General features: G+C 39.2%; 1 protein-coding gene across 1 annotated transcript in view; it reads right to left on the reverse strand.

Moving 5' to 3' along the window:
* col11a2 (collagen, type XI, alpha 2) overlaps window positions 1-16,050 on the reverse strand; it is a 69,810-nt gene that overhangs the window by 16,332 nt on the left and 37,428 nt on the right. Inside the window, exons 9-24 of the mRNA XM_034705718.1 lie at window positions 15,488-15,649; window positions 13,894-14,104; window positions 13,529-13,691; window positions 13,191-13,313; window positions 10,953-11,048; window positions 6,024-6,143; window positions 4,196-4,411; window positions 3,223-3,276; window positions 2,600-2,641; window positions 1,975-2,037; window positions 1,722-1,796; window positions 1,285-1,371; window positions 911-967; window positions 700-753; window positions 495-548; window positions 261-314 (exon numbers count right to left, since the gene is read on the reverse strand). Of these exons, the coding sequence (XP_034561609.1) occupies window positions 261-314; window positions 495-548; window positions 700-753; window positions 911-967; window positions 1,285-1,371; window positions 1,722-1,796; window positions 1,975-2,037; window positions 2,600-2,641; window positions 3,223-3,276; window positions 4,196-4,411; window positions 6,024-6,143; window positions 10,953-11,048; window positions 13,191-13,313; window positions 13,529-13,691; window positions 13,894-14,104; window positions 15,488-15,649 (1,631 nt within the window). The remainder of the gene's footprint in view (window positions 1-260; window positions 315-494; window positions 549-699; window positions 754-910; window positions 968-1,284; window positions 1,372-1,721; window positions 1,797-1,974; window positions 2,038-2,599; window positions 2,642-3,222; window positions 3,277-4,195; window positions 4,412-6,023; window positions 6,144-10,952; window positions 11,049-13,190; window positions 13,314-13,528; window positions 13,692-13,893; window positions 14,105-15,487; window positions 15,650-16,050) is intronic.

The raw sequence follows: 16,050 nt of genomic DNA on the forward strand, positions 1-16,050 counted from the left end.
TTAACTGCTGTGTCAAGGCCGGCATCTTCTGCTAAAGCTTGTGTGTTCAACATTTCACAAATTCACTGTGAAATAATAAACCACAAGCATCTAAAGGCTGAAGAGTAATATGTGTTTCATTTGAAGTCAGTCATATAGTTACTGTAAGTATGAACAAACACAAACATGACAGCATTTTATTTTTCTACTGAGATCTCATCTCATCAGCCACTACAGTTCATTTTGACAATGTCCATGAATGAATGTCAGAGAGGGGTCACCTTGGTTCCAAGCTCCCCTGGCATTCCCCTGGCACCATCAGCTCCAGCACGGCCCTGTTAGAATAAAGCAAGTGACACTTTGTATGAGACACTTGAGTTGGACCACTTTGCAAATACTGTAGTTCTGTTTTTTTTATTTTTATCACAAGGCTTCATTTTTCATATTCGGCTAAGATAAAGAGAGAAAGAGGGATGGGATTTCACAATGAAAAGCCAGCTTCATCAATCACTCACTCTTCTTCCTGATTTTCCTGGCGGTCCCAACACACCTTGGGGTCCCCTAACACCCTGAAAAAGTAGAAAATGTTTGAAATAAATGTCAAAGATTGGAGCTGGCATATCATTTAAACTCAATCATAATACTTACATCACTGTACTGTGAAAGAAGGGTTTATTACCGTCAAAGAAATTAATGAAAAATAATGATGTGAATTTCTACCTGAGGACCAGGGTCTCCACCTTCTCCCTTCAGACCAGAACTTCCTGGATTTCCCTAAAACAGAAACCATTATCATCACTATTACCCCCAGCTTTAAACACATATGTGTCCATCCATTCATTTGATCATGCTTCATTTAATCAACTGTTTGCAATCACTCTAACACATTTGAAAAACTAAAAGGTAAAATTCCAAAAAGAAGATTTAATACCAGGGGTCCAGGGCGCCCAGTGAATCCCATTGGCCCAGGAGGTCCTTTCAGAGCCATCTAGAGACAAAGACACTTTATAATCAATGATGACCATTACAGAAAAAGAAAATGTCTCTTCACACGCGTGACTAATCTCCCTACATAGGCATATCATCTTTATTACTGAAATTATAATTGAATAAAATATGCTACAAGTCAGGAATTGGCTGTAGGCAGACTACACTCTGCCATGTTTGTGTGGTGTGCAGTCTGTGCACATAACATCATAACATTATAATACATCTTTTGACACAAAGCTCTTCAAATATATTGATGATCCAGGAGGTAAAATGAAAAACACACAGTGGAAACGTTAAATAAAAGTGATAACTGACCCTGGCCTGAGACAAGATGGCTGCAGCCTGGGCTTCCTGTGCGGAAGCTGCAGGACCCTTTTCTCCTCCACTCTGTCCAAAACGGAACTGTAGAAGGAAATAGAAAAGCATTAAGTGGTTACTCTGCCAGGTGAATGGATGGGGGGGGGGAGTAATTGTTACACTGAACATGATATATGAACACAATCTGTTACATGAAGATTTTAAATATTCAAAAAAGGTCAAACACATCAAAATAAGATGGTAGATCTATACACTGTAGTTGTGATCACAATGGTGTTTTTGAGGGGCAGATATCTAAATATTGAGAAAAAAGAACTACGCAGGATATTGAACAAATTGCAGTATTAGTAAGTTGGAGCAAATAACACTCTCATTTATGACCATTTAGAGAGTGTCGTTTTTTATCAAAGGATGTAAAGCTATGTGTGACTCACAGGCAGCATGACTGAGGTTCCAGGAGGTCCAGCGACTCCATCTGCCCCCGGCAAACCAGCCCTACCAGGAACACCCTGCGGAAGGGAGAGAGAGGGTTGAGGTGGCAGGTTCAAGAACAAAAAGAAATGAACAGTCCAGTTTTGTTGCACAGTGTATCTGCAGACAGTGACCTGTAGTGTCACAGAGTTGTCACTGATTCAACAATGATGTCTCTCTGAAGCTGCACTTTATCAGATCAAGTGAAACACTCACCCTCTCGCCAGGGTCACCGACAGAGCCAGGAGGTCCAGAAGAGCCAGGGGGACCAGATGGACCCTGATAGAAGTTGGGGAAGAACTCTTAAGTATTGAGCAGGTCTAGACTGTTCTCTATGTTGTTGTTTTTTTATTAAGACCAAACATCAAAATAACATTCAATCTTGTGTCATCTTGAAGCACCGTGAACAAGTAACAGTGACAAGGAACTACATCCTCTTAACAAGTAGTAACCTCGAGCAGCACCAGACTTTATTCTGATCAGTCTAAGTTGGATTTTGATTATGGTGATTCACATATGATGCAACAGGATATGATAGGATACAATCGAATATGAAAAGGTACAATACAGTACGATAAGATATGAGAATAATGGGATATGATTTACTGTCTTGTTCCCTTTGTTTCAAAAATGCAATTGATAAATGTATGGGTAAAGGTGTTACCTAATATTGGATATTTACACTACCAAATGATGCTACCAAAATGCCAAAAATAACTCAGGGCACAGAGAATAAGAACAAAAATCTAAAAGAGTAGACTACATGTGATTATCATAATATTCAGAGATCATTCAAATGTCTTTCAGAGAGAAAACAAGAGAACAAACATCTTTTACTTACAGCAGGTCCCTCAGGTCCTGGAGGTCCTTCAATTAGCATACCCTGAAAAGTCACATTAGAGTTAAAAATGTTACACAGCAAAACATTAGACAGACATTAGACATCATTCAATAGCTTTAATGAAGTCGAATATCAAAAAATAATTCCTGCATATTGGGACAGAAAGCTTGGGTTTGTTGTTTAGTCTGTGCATATTCATATTTGCAGCAGATTATAACTATTGGCTTTCTAAAATGTGGGAGTTTATCAAGTTCGAAATTGCCCTGTGACCAACAGATTAGAGGAATTTAGACTGGCTCATTTGAACTTATCAAAAATGGAACAGAGGTAACCAAATTTAGATATATATCTCCTTCTATTTTCATTTAATAGGAGGACATCTCTCCCTCAATTGCAGAACATAGGAAGTATGGTTCAGTCACACGCAGATACATCAATAATTACTTGATAACAGTAAAGTAATGATAAGAGAAAAGTTGGAAAAGCCAGACTCTTATTGGAAGATTACTGGCAAAAATCTCTGGAGCTTCTAGAGCAATGACTCAGGGACCCTTGTCTTTTCTGCAAGCCACTTCACGCACACCTGCTCAGGCAAGGCTGCTCAAAGAAAACGAGAAACTCACAGGCTCCAAGACAGCGGGTTCTCCTTTCTCTCCTTTCTGGGCTCTGACAGCAGCCTGGGGAAAACACACATGTAGACAACAACATAGCCCAGTCAGTATAGAAGCACCTCATAAAACATACAAAAATGAAACAGGACAAACACTCTCAGAGACGGCATATGACACACCATGTCTGCATGTATTTACACCAGGGTAAATATAGACTTACATAAAGACACCTGCATTGGTTTGATGCATAATATCAAACACTATCATTTAAGTGTAGACAACTTAATGATGAAAACCTGATTTGCTTTTGATAAAAGCAGAAAGCTCTGATCCAACCATTGATGATTCAATGGATCTCCAGGCTTTGGTCCATTACTTGTAGATGATTTTGCATTGAAACAGAGAATCTTCTGGGCTAAGCAGCGCTACATGAAGCCATACACTGAGATTAATTGCATTCAGGACAGGAGATGCAGCAAATGGTGACTGCTGTATTTCCTGATGCCTCTTAATGCAGTGTATGTAATAGTTGAAGTTCTCATTTAAGATTATAAGGATCCCCAATAGCCTCTACCATCACAATGGTTTGTGTTCTCGGGGTCCTGAGTTTGCTATTCATTGTGTAGAATGACATCAATTTCAACCTCTGATATATGGATTAGGTCTTTGTCCTTAGAATATTTCAAAAGTATTCAAATAACATTTTCTTTGTGAATGATTGAGCTTGCCTGCCATCTGTGAAGAGAGTTTACTAGCATGTGGCCATATTGAATTTTCCTAGGTCTTACAAGGTAGAGGATTATTTTCTGGATATCATCTTCCAGCCGCCATTAGTAAGAGGTAGAGGTCCCAGAGAGGGGGAAAATATATAAATTGATGGCAAACTCAAACACCTCATTTGAGAGGAAGGAGACCAGACCAGGATTCAGATTGGGTTGAAATTGACTTCTTTTTTTTTTTTTGCCTACAGGGCAAAATAACTTACGCCTCCCTCGTCTGTCACAGCGGACAGGGCGGGGCCCATGTTGGCATCGACCTCTCCGGTCTCCACTAATGGCTCATTGTAGTCCCTGTAGGAGTAGTCGTATTCCTTCATACCCACGTCCCCAGTCACATACTCTTCAGTGAAGGCCTCCTCAACCACACCGCCTGCCTTGGTGGAATCTACCTCCTCTCCCACCAACGATGGCTCCACCTGAGGCTGGGTTGGGTTTATCAGAGCCAAAAAGGGGGTAGATAGAGGTGCAAGAGAGATGATTTGGGGAAAGGAAATAAAGATGGAAGAGACAGAAGGGATAGTTTTAAGAAGAGAGAAGTAAGAATGATGGAGAAATGTTGGTAGAGGAAAGAGAAATATAGAACGATATAGAGAGATAAGGATAAGGAGAGCATATATGGAAAAAAGTGAGTCTTACCTCTTGAAAATAAACAGTGACATAGGGACAAAGAAAACTAGCAAAAGGACATCTTGGAGACCGTGGGACTGACAGTTTCTCCATGATCCATCAGTCTGATCAACTAAGCTGAATTTTGGATTTGAAGGCTTATCTTGTGAACTTAATTCTTCTGTTAATCATCTATAGCTTAGCTCATTACAGTATGTTCTCACAAAGGATATCAATATCAGCTTGTGTGTTGAACTCTAACATATATATATTTTTATTTATTTAATTTCCTCTTTATATCTTTTTCTGAAACTTCTAGGATACATTTTAATGTTAAAACACAGAACTGATATGAGAAACTTTGCAAAAACAAGCTGCTGCTATGATGTATAAAGCAAAAACTATGTTATTTTCTATTCTACTTACCATGGATGTCCCAGTGAAATTGTGCAGTTTCTTTATATTAAGAATCTAAGGTTAAAATACTGAATTCATTCAAACCACTATCACATTAATAGTGCATAAAGTGCGCATTTGTTCCTTACATATAAGAACTGACACATTTCTCACCCAACAATTGCAAAAACATTCTGAGCATCAAAATTGTAAACAAATAACAAAAAACAGTCATCAAAGTAAGCACATATAGACACAATGGTTAAGATGACGGTACGGATGTGAACTAAGTGAACTTTGAGAAACAGATCAGAACTGTGAGAAACTGATTCTCAGATTCTGGCACTTTAGGGCTGTACGGTAAGCCACAGTAACTTCTGTGTTCTTCAGTTCAAGTTTGATTTTTCACACAAACAAGAATGCATTATATTCATCTACCTTAATGGCTGTGGTTGAAACTGCATCTCAAATATTTCTATGCGGATCCCTTTTTCACAAGATTTTTGCTCTTATGTCAAGATCACAGTCTGATCAATAATGGATCTTGAGATGAGAACAAAACAGGAATCTTGTTGTTATGGAAAAGAGGAGCCACATGAAAATGTTTGGTGATACTAGCAAATGAATGTGGTGCATTCTCATTTGAAAAGGATTGTCTCTTTTTTCTTGTTATGTAGCATCGGTGCCGACAAAACATTAATGGGGGGGTTAGGGAAGTGTAAGAACAGACAGTGCTATTACTACTTGGTTAAACAACAAAGACTGGGCTCACCACCACACAGGTTTTGACTCTTCTTTTTGGGGATGGAAGTCTTTTGTATTGATTAGATAATGTTTTGATATCTTTGTCACTATGTGCTAATTCTTAAATTTGTTTTTATACCCTGCAGTACAAAGTAAGCAAATCTACTTGGAGATTTGGAGTACATGAATATATTTGCCCTTAAACATTTTTCTATTCTGTCTTTTGTTTCCTTGACTATTTCATCTTCTTGATCTGTGTTACCATTTAGTGTGTATTTTCCTTTTTACCTGTACATGGGTCTCTTCTTGTCCAACCACCTCACCCTCTGGCAGTGGAGCCATCTCCTCATAGTAATAATCAGTCTCTGTAGGGGTGTGGCCAGCCTCGGAATATTCAGTGTCTACATCCTGATTGGTCAAGTTGACAGGAATTGGGGAGCAGGAAGGAAGTAAGCAGATTTGATTGAAAGATGAGGTTAGCTCAAAGTCTGCTTCTCAGTGATGATGAGTTAAAAGAAGAAAATGGAACACATTGTAAAATTGTGGTTGCCAGAGGCAAAGACATTTTTACTGGCAACTCACACTTTTAAAGTTGTAAGGGTCCATTTTTAAAAAGAAACATCAGTTCATTTAAGAATCTCAATGACTATAAATATTGCCATGTGCAATCTTTAGGGAGTCATTGAGAATATTTAACTGAGATTTCTTTCTGTTGTTTTGTAGAAAATTTGAAAAGCTTTTTTTTTTTTAAAGCTTTTTCTAAAAAACGTTTTTAAAGCTTACAAAGCCAAAGTTCCCCATGGTTGAAGTCTGCTCTTACTGGAAGTACTGAGAGCCTCTAGCCATCCCTTATGATGAAGCCATCAGCATTTAGGATGACTAGTTTCAGCCAAGACCAGATAACAGCAAGAAAACACCAGTTAACAGCCTCACAGAACACAAATAGGTTCCTTGTATGTATCAGCTAATTGCTGTACATTTTCCGGATCCCATAAATGACTATTTACCTTACTTTTTGCTGAACTTTAAACACATGGCAACTTTTAGCAGACTGTACATCTAACAACAACATACTAAAAGCAAGCTCTTTTCGTTTCTGTGAGACTGCTTTGTTCATATTTGATACAAATATACCCAGAGGCAAAGGAACAAGTGTCAGATAATAAACACAGATACTTCAAAAAACAAACAGAGAGAATGACAGAGTGACAGGAGAGTTGGGGTTAGTGTTGTGTTGGGATGTGTTGTGTTGCCTGTGTACAGAATGTGACAGTAATTGTGTTTCATCAAGTTTAGTTTTTGTGCCATAGCAATCCATGCTCATTCGTACGTTAATGAATTCTCCCAAACAGAAAGAGAGTGCTGGAGTCTTTTCAGGTTCTGAGATCCAGTTTGAGCAGCTTGAAGGTAGGAGTATAAAGTGAAGTAAAGAACAATGAAACTGTAATATTAGCCATGCTTCAATGTGCACCGCTGTGTCATATCATATGGAGAAGCTGGAGTGATCATGAAGATCATATGATATAAAAACAGAGGGAAAGGCACCAGCTCGGTATGGACCAACTTCCATTTTGAAAACCAGACCGTTCACCATCAAGGATTTACCTCAAAATTTTCATTACTAGTCTTCTATTTACAGATAATTATTTTCACAAGAAAATGATAAAATCTTAAAGGACAAAGTTTCATGAAAATTCTGTTGCAGACCCTTGATGGCTGAAATGCCTGGCAGCAAATGGGAATGATGGGACATACGACTCTGGACTTTCTGACCCAAACATGGGTCCTCCTGTTGTACCTGTTGATAACCGTTGTTTACTTTCTTCGCTTGGACTGCAGTTCCGCTCAGCACAGTCTTGCCAAAAGGTGGGAAAGGTTTGTGAAGGGATTTGACGTTAATGTCCACCACCTTGGATTTGGTTGGTCTTGGTGGAGTTGGCTGGACGGGCGCAGATGTTGGAGTTGTTTTTTTTGTGATGGAGAGCTTTTCAACAACATTCTTCACCACTTTGCTCACAGTTGACTTGACCAGAGGAACTTTGGTGACCACAGTTTTGACTTTGACGACTTCTTTAACCTCTGCCTTTGCTGGAGCTTTGGTGGCCACAACCTTTGCTGCTTTTGTGGCTTCTGGTTTTGATGCTGTTGTGGGTTTAGGTGCTTTAGTAGCTTCCACTTTGGCAGCTGATTTTGCTGCACTGACCACAGTCTTTTCTGTCTTTTCTACTTTAACAACTTCTTCAGTCTTTACTTTTGTAGTGGTTTCAATTTTCGTGGCACCGTTAGCAACAGCTTTTTTTTCTACCACAGTAATAACTTTGCCATTGCCATTAGCCTTAGCCTCACCATTGACCTTATTCTCAGCTTTGCCGTTAACTTTTACTTTAACCTCTTTAACTTCAATGGTAGTTTCCCCATTTCCATTGGCTTTCTTCTCTACTGTGGTTTTGCCATTTCCATTGGCTTTCTTCTCTACTGTAGCTTTGCCATTTCCACTGGCTTTCTTCTCCACTACAGCTTTGCCATTTTCACTGGCTTTCTTCTCTACGGTAGCTTTGCCATTTGCATTGACTTTCTTCTCAACTGTAGTTTTGCCATTTCCATTGGCTTTCTTCTCAACTGTAGTTTTGCCATTTCCATTGGTCTTGGACACAACAGTGGCTTTTCCATCTCCACTGGCCTTGCTTGCTGCTATGGATTTAGCATTTCCATTACCATTGATTTTCTTTTCAACTACAACCTTACTATTTCCATTTCCATTCACTTTTGCCTGCGCTGTAGGCTTGGCTTCAGCTGTAGCTTTGCCATTGCCATTTGCTTTTGCTGCAGCTGCTTTTCCATTGCCATTGGCTTTAGTTGCAACAATGGCTTTCTTCTCAACAACTGGTTTGCCATTGCCGTTCTTAACTGGGGCAGGTGTGGGCTTGGATTTAGCTACTGCTGTTGGTTTGATCTTAGACAAGAGAATCTCTACCGCAGTGGGCTTTGCTTTGGATGGTTTGGCTTTCGTAGGCTTGGGAGTTTTGGTGGGCATAGGTGCTTTGACAACAAGTTTGTATGATCCGGGCTTGGCCGGCTTAGCTGGCTTAGCTGGAGTGGCTTTTGCTTTGACAGGGGTGGCTTTTGTGGGGGCTGCTTTTCCATTTGGCCCATTCTTCTAATATCCATGATTATTGTTTGGTTGAGATGTTGTTTAGTATGTAAAAGTGCATATTGACAAAGACAAAGATAGTTGAGAAAGACAAAAATACACAAAAGGGTTGGGAGGGGGGATAAAAAGCACGAACAAGGGATGGACAGAAGGAGAGAGAAAGACAAGAGTGGATGTTTTGTGAAACAATGACATAAAGATGGCCAAGGCTTAGATGATTTACTGAGACTGAACAGGCATTACTGGATACAGCAGATCATTTTTACACTTTTTACAGCTTAAAATAATTCCACAACAAAAAAAACTGTTCCCAAAACAAATCCACATTTTAACAAATCATTTTTTGCTGATCTCTCCAGTAATGCCATTCCCAATATTAAACGACAAAGCAGCATTTTTGTGCTAATATGAACTGGTAGCCTGTGGTTTAGCAGCGGAGGCACTGAGGGTGTGACTGGTCTGGTAAAGCTAGTGCTGAACACACACACACTGTAATCACACTGAATACACACACAAACAAAAACACACATGCACAAAAGAAACATACAAATCACTGATGCAATGACCTGATGAGTAAAGACGGAGAAGGTTAGTAATGTTTGGCCATGCAAAAGAAAGAGTGTGGATGACAGGCTATAGCGTGCAAATGCATGTTAAATAGTTATACCAAACCACAAAATAAGAACAACAGATTGTGCTTAACTCTTATCACTCAAACTGCTATAATAAAAAACATGCAAATAAACAATATAAACAAACTGCCCCCCGAAAAAATGAGGTCCTCATATGCAATGCCGAACACAAACCAGCTCAAATGAGGAGGAATGTAGCATTTACTGCAGAAAAGTAAAGTGTGACACTCAGATCATGACTGCTGATACCATGACAAGACATGTGCATTGATATTTCCATGCTGACTTGAAAACTGCCGAGGGAACTGATGATACAGAGAGTGAAATACATGCATACATGGACATCAACAAAGACAATCAAGAAGTCATGCAGATAACAGGATAATACTAACCCATGCCCTGGTCAAATTGCATTGCAAATATGTCATTTTTCATGATTAACTGTGATGCCTAATGGGTGGGATTTTGTATCAAAGACTGCACTGAGAGGGCACCATAAAACACAAATGACCAAAGGAAAGCATTTGAATTGACTCAATTATGCTGTTAAGCAACTTTTAACCTTAACACAACTTGAATTAAAATGGACCTAATCTTACTCAGTTTTCTGCAAACTTGTATTTTCATACAGTGAACTCAGTCTGTCATCAAATACAGCAACATTATCATGTAATCCACTAGTTGGATATAGTGATGCCAGCAAATTCAGAATCTCAGTGGCAGACTATTTGCTTTTTTGTAGTATGACTGACATAGTGTTACCAAAAAATCATCTCTGAGCTTCTTTGAGGGTGTCTAAAATTTGTAACAAAACACAATCTAGTAAGGGCTTAATAAGTTTTGTGACATCCCTTCCTCAACCTGGATGTACCCTGCTTAAAGTTTGAAATTGCTCTCTTTGGAAGAAAGTATTTTGGTTCCATTTAGGATGGACAAGGATGGGACACAAAATAAGTGAAGAATATTGGAGAATTGTCTGGAGAAGGTTGTGTGAAAAACTGTGCATATGTTTACAACACAGCTGCCCCTACACAACCACAGTGCCCCCACTTGGCCACATTTGAACACATATACATAAATGACAACATGTAAAGGACAAGAAAACAAAATATCACGAGGAGCAAAGGTAATTGTGCGTGACAGAGGCGGCTGCAACAAGGTGAATGTGTGGAAGGTCAATGTAGATTCAGGAAATGGTAACACATAAATCAAAGGAGGTATTGCAGTGATGAGGGATGAGAGAGGCATTTGAAATGCCACAACTTAAAATGTGGATTTTAAAACAAATGCTTTCGTTGTTTATAAGTAAATATCTAGAGGGCTGAACCTTTATCACCAGTTAAGCATCCATTATTGCACAAATACCTCTCTCTCATTCTCATTCCTCTCCACAAACACAGATTGTGTTGTCCACCTCTCTTACTCCCTCTTTACCTGTTGATTGAGGGCCCCAGGTTTGAGAGAGGGGAATGCTGTGAAGGAGGGAATGTCTGTTGTTTCCTCATAATAATAAGGGTATTCATGGTCATCCTGCTCCTCATCAAAGTACCAGGAGAGATGGGGTGAAGGAGAGATTGAAGATGGTAGGATGTTGGAAGGGATGGGTTGGCGCAGAGAATGAAGATACATGAAAGCAAGAAGAATGGAGGGAGGCAGATAAAGGAAAAGGGGATGATGGTATGTTCAAGGGGGGGCAGTCAGAGGATGCAGAGAAGAAGGGAGAGGAAAGGGTAAGGGGAAAAGGTGGAGTGAAGAAGGAAGGGGAGATGGTGATTGCAAGAGTCAGCAATGAAGATATCAATAAAATGCAAAGCTTTTTATTTTTCATTCATCAGGAGTTTGTGTTGTTTGTTAATAGCAATTGTAACTAAAATTGTGCATACACAGACAACCTTGATGAATGAGAAAAAACAAGGCAAGTGTAAAGCTACTGAATAAAACCTACTGATTTATATTCATTCAGAAAGAAATCATTTCAAAAGCAAGAACATGATGGGGTTTGGAACACCAAGTGTTGTGGCTTGTACAGTTACTGATACTATTTGTATTGACCGATCCAGCATGCAGGCTGTTTAAACAAAGGTCGTGTACTTTGGATGGATGAATGCGGATGAAAATCCCTTGGTGCTTTAGCTCTAGGTTACAGGGAACTGTCAGCTCCCAAATATCAGAATGTTTATGAAATCAGGAAGAACTTGCAAACCTTTAAAGGCATGTAATGTCAACAACCAGTCTCAGTAAACAAAGAGGCTCCACCTTAAGCCATCTTCATGCCAAATCCTTTTGTCTCAATTTAATCATAGAACCAATCATAATTTAAATTTTAAGTACTGAAGTACTTCTCTTTCTTTCAGTCCATGGAAAACAATTGGAGGAGGACATTGGCTTGTATCATCCTCTTTCCCCTCCCTTTTTTGTGCTACATTTCAATAGGATAGAAAAACATGACAGCTGTTAACTATGGAAGCTTAAGTTCTCCAGCAAAGAGGGTATGAAATGATGGAAATGTGCACATATCTAGAGGAGTAGTCAAGAAAGAGTATAATAACATTTTGTTTCTTTTTTTTCTTTGGTTACCCAGAGGCACACAGACTGAGGACGTGAAGAGGAAAGTGGATGGATACAAACTCTTGCCAATGATGGGGATGCGTTAGGAAGACAGACAGAGGAAGCAGCACTTTGATGATAATATCAGACGACCCAAACTGAAACTGAGGACTTTTCTTTCATCCACAGATTGGTGTGTGGCCTTTATTCTTCCTATAGGGTATATTTTAAGGCAGTGTAGCCTTTCTGGCATAGATCAAATTCTTAAAATAACTCTTCAATCATTTGTTGATTTACAGAGCCAGTAAACATGAAGAAAGTATTTCTGAATTATTTTATTGATCCATTTTGACTAGACATTTCTATCATGTGATTTCCATGATTAAAGTTAGATAAATCCTCTAAAGTTCCCCCCAAAAGAGTTTTTCTTATAAAAAGGGGCTTCAATCAATTTCTAATCTCCTTTGAAGTAGGACACATAGGACTATTGTTTCAAAATGCAAAGTCTTTCTGCAAATCAGCAATCTGACATTTTCAAATTTCATTTTTACAACTATGACTGCCTTGGCCTAAATTGCTGATATTTTTCTTGCTGGTATTTCCTAACATCAACAGGTCTTCTATTCAGTTTAAGGGAAAACTGTGAACATAAATTATTTAAAAAAAAAAAAAGAAATTTTCTTTAACTACATAGATTTGTTTGCTATTTGTCTTCATCTTTCAATAAATGCCACAGAAATGAAAAAAACAGTCCACAGATTCTGTTTGGGCCTGCTTTATCTGAGCTACAGATGAGCCTACAGTTTTATGAAGGATTTGTGTTATCATAGCACTAAATTTGAGGATATACTCTCTGTTATGTACTACTTAGTAATCTTGTATGTGCTATTGGGCCATGTGTTCACTTTGTGTGAAAAACCTAAACCTCATCCCACAGTAACCTAAATAAGAGATGTGAAGTGAAGATATATAAGCATTTTTTAAAGGGATGTTTCTGTAGCTTGCATGAAGGTTTTAAGAATAATCATTCACTTAGCAGTGACTTCTTTGATTTTCTTTTCATAAGTATAAAAGAAAGAAAAGATGTGAGTTCATATGTCTTGTGTCAAGGTGGTGTTAACTCACGTATGTGTTGGGGTCCTGAGCCTGGGTCTTGGGCAGTGGGGAATCACAGTCAGGGCTGTAGTGTTCACAGAAGTCATAAGCAGCTTGGGCGTTGTTGGCAATCAGCAGTTGTTGGATGTCTCCCTGAAGAGGAAAAAGACAGATTAAGAGAAACCTCTACAACTGCATTTATGCCACTTTTTAACCAATATGCTTAAAAAATAATATCCCTGCTTAAACTCTGAATTGCTGACTGACATATCAGAGGGAACTCTCAGTAACTTAGCTAGTGATGATCTACACAGCCAACAATTGCACACAACTTTTCCTTTGCCTACAAAGCTTATCAGGCCCCTCACCTGGAAAACCTCCTCATCAAGCAGACGGGCTCCAAACACTGTGATGCCATTAGTGTCAACCTCAGCATTGTTGCCGCGGGGCAGGGGGCGAGTCATCTTCTTTTTGCAGTCCAATAGCAGTGTCACATTTTTCTTTGAAACAGAGAAAGCGATGCGATGCCACCTAGAGACGAGAAAGAGGAACCGAAGGCAAATAAATGTGTAATGTAACTACAGGCCTGACTAACATGTCATCAAACCACCCTTGTGCTTCATATACATTCCAACCAACTTTCACACATCTATTTTTGCCAATCACTTGCACCCACATAACCCCAACCATCTCATCTCAACCAGTCACAAACTGGTTGTTGCTGGTTACTGACTTGCCATCAGCCAGGTTGACGCCTCTGAACAGTGGGTAGTCCTCGGGTGCAGGCTTGCCATTCTGGTCCTCGTACAGGAAAACAGGTGAGCGTCCCATTTCAATGCCCAGCTGCTGGATTCCCTGCTCGCTGTAGATGGATAGGAGGAATGCCTGGAGACCGGCCTGGGCTTTAACCAGAGCCATGATGGAGAAGTTCTCTGGGAATCGCCCTATTGTTAGGAAGGGGAAAGTGCAGAGGCAATGAAAGAGGGAAGTAGTTATAACACAACCATGGCTCATGCTGGACTAGTTTTAGGGTGTTTTAGGAAAAAGGGGACAGTGACAATACCCAACTGAAGGACAACAGACTGACTGGTACTTTGAACCAGAGCATCTTATCACAGTGGGAAAGATTGGAGGGAGTAAAAGGAGGCTAGGTTGGAAAAGAGAAAAGAAAGATAAATAGCTCCCAAACAGGAGAGATGAACAAATGGAAGAAAGGTAAAACAGGGTGACAGATGGGTGGACAGTTTTATATCATTCAGGTCAGATATCTGTGTCAGGATCGACTGATTACAGAGTGTCAGAATATAGCTCCATGTGAATCTGGCAAAGATAATGAGAACACATAATAACAGTGCTGAAGAAGGAAGGGTAATCTCAGAAAATTAGATGACAATCAGCTCTGACTTTTGAGGATTTATTCATAACCACATAAGTGCTGCATTCTTCCTCTCTCCTGGGTGTTAGACAGTGTGCTAAAGTTAATTTGTTATGGCTCTCCCATAGTTTTACTCAGCTCTTGCACTGCAACACATAATTATACTTTTATATCCCCAAGCAAACTAGCACAGGGTACAAAAAGTCTCACATAACTTCATAGAGCACAGTTAAAAATATCCCTGGCATACACAGAAACCTGTAACTGTAATTCTAGGTTTTTGAACCCTGGAATTCACACTACGTATGTTATGAATTAAGGCTATCATTAGTTTAAATGTCGTACGTGAAACATGGGACACATCAACGTATATTGCATTACTTTTTTCCTCTCTCTAGCGCAATGTTCTCATAATATTCTGTAGCATCATATGTATGCTAGCAGCAAAATAGGTTAGGTCTATTAAATAAATTGGCACAAAAATCCCCAAATATATTCACTAACATTATATTTTAGGGCAACTATTGTATCATTGCACATTTAACCACTCACCCCAGGCTCATAATGCGTGTTTGATTTATCAATTCCAGCTTTTCAATGTCAAACCATGTTTGAATTTAGCTATTAACAAGGAAACAAATATAACAAAACAAAAAAATGAATGTGGCAAAATATAGTTCAGTTTACTGATCATGTGGAAAATCCCTCGGCCTGTTTTTGCATAATGATGTTTCTACCTCAGCATGCATTTTCTTGAAGTCTAAGTTAAAAATACTGAGGATGATGTAAAAGCTGTTTTTTTTTTAAGTCTGTCTCTTGAAAGTTCAGAGAACATCTTTATTTCAAGCAAACATAAAACTTAGATTCTGATTTTTGCTGTTAATAGCACGAGTAAAGGACGGTATTTTCAGATACTCAAATAACAAGATTTTTCAGTCCAGCTGTAGCCTACCTGAGAAAAGTTGCTTGGTGGGGGCAGAGATCTGGGCCTTCTTGGTGATGCGGTAAGCATGATCAGGGCTGCTAGAGCGACGGGAGGTGCAGAAGCCGGGGACTTTCTTCACACCCTCAGGAAGGGAGGGAACCTGCAGAGCCTTCAACACATCCACTGGGTCTTGAGAAAAGAGAAAGAAAAGAAAATTGTCATTACATTTATAACAGAAATCCTGTTATGTTACATTAGAAAATCACAAACACTCCTTGCAAGAAGATGATCTGCAAAATTTGCCTGGAGCACAAAGACACAACATCTAACTTTAAGTCCCTGCTGCAGCTCTGATTGACAAGTTAAAGACAAAGCCAGCGATTTTTTGCTTCAACAAAAAACAGATTCAAAAGTCTCTTTATTTAATAAACACCAGCAGGCTTAGATATCGTATATAGATGTAACAGATTTCAAGAAGGAAGGGGTATCAATCAAAAGTTTGTGTACTCATATGCTTCTGAATTGTACTAAATCCAAAATAGAATGCAACTTTACATTATTTATAGCCATCACCGACAGCTGCAGAGTCC

The sequence above is a fragment of the Notolabrus celidotus genome, chromosome 16 (genome assembly GCF_009762535.1).
Source record: "Notolabrus celidotus isolate fNotCel1 chromosome 16, fNotCel1.pri, whole genome shotgun sequence".
Taxonomy (NCBI): Eukaryota; Metazoa; Chordata; class Actinopteri; order Labriformes; family Labridae; genus Notolabrus; species Notolabrus celidotus.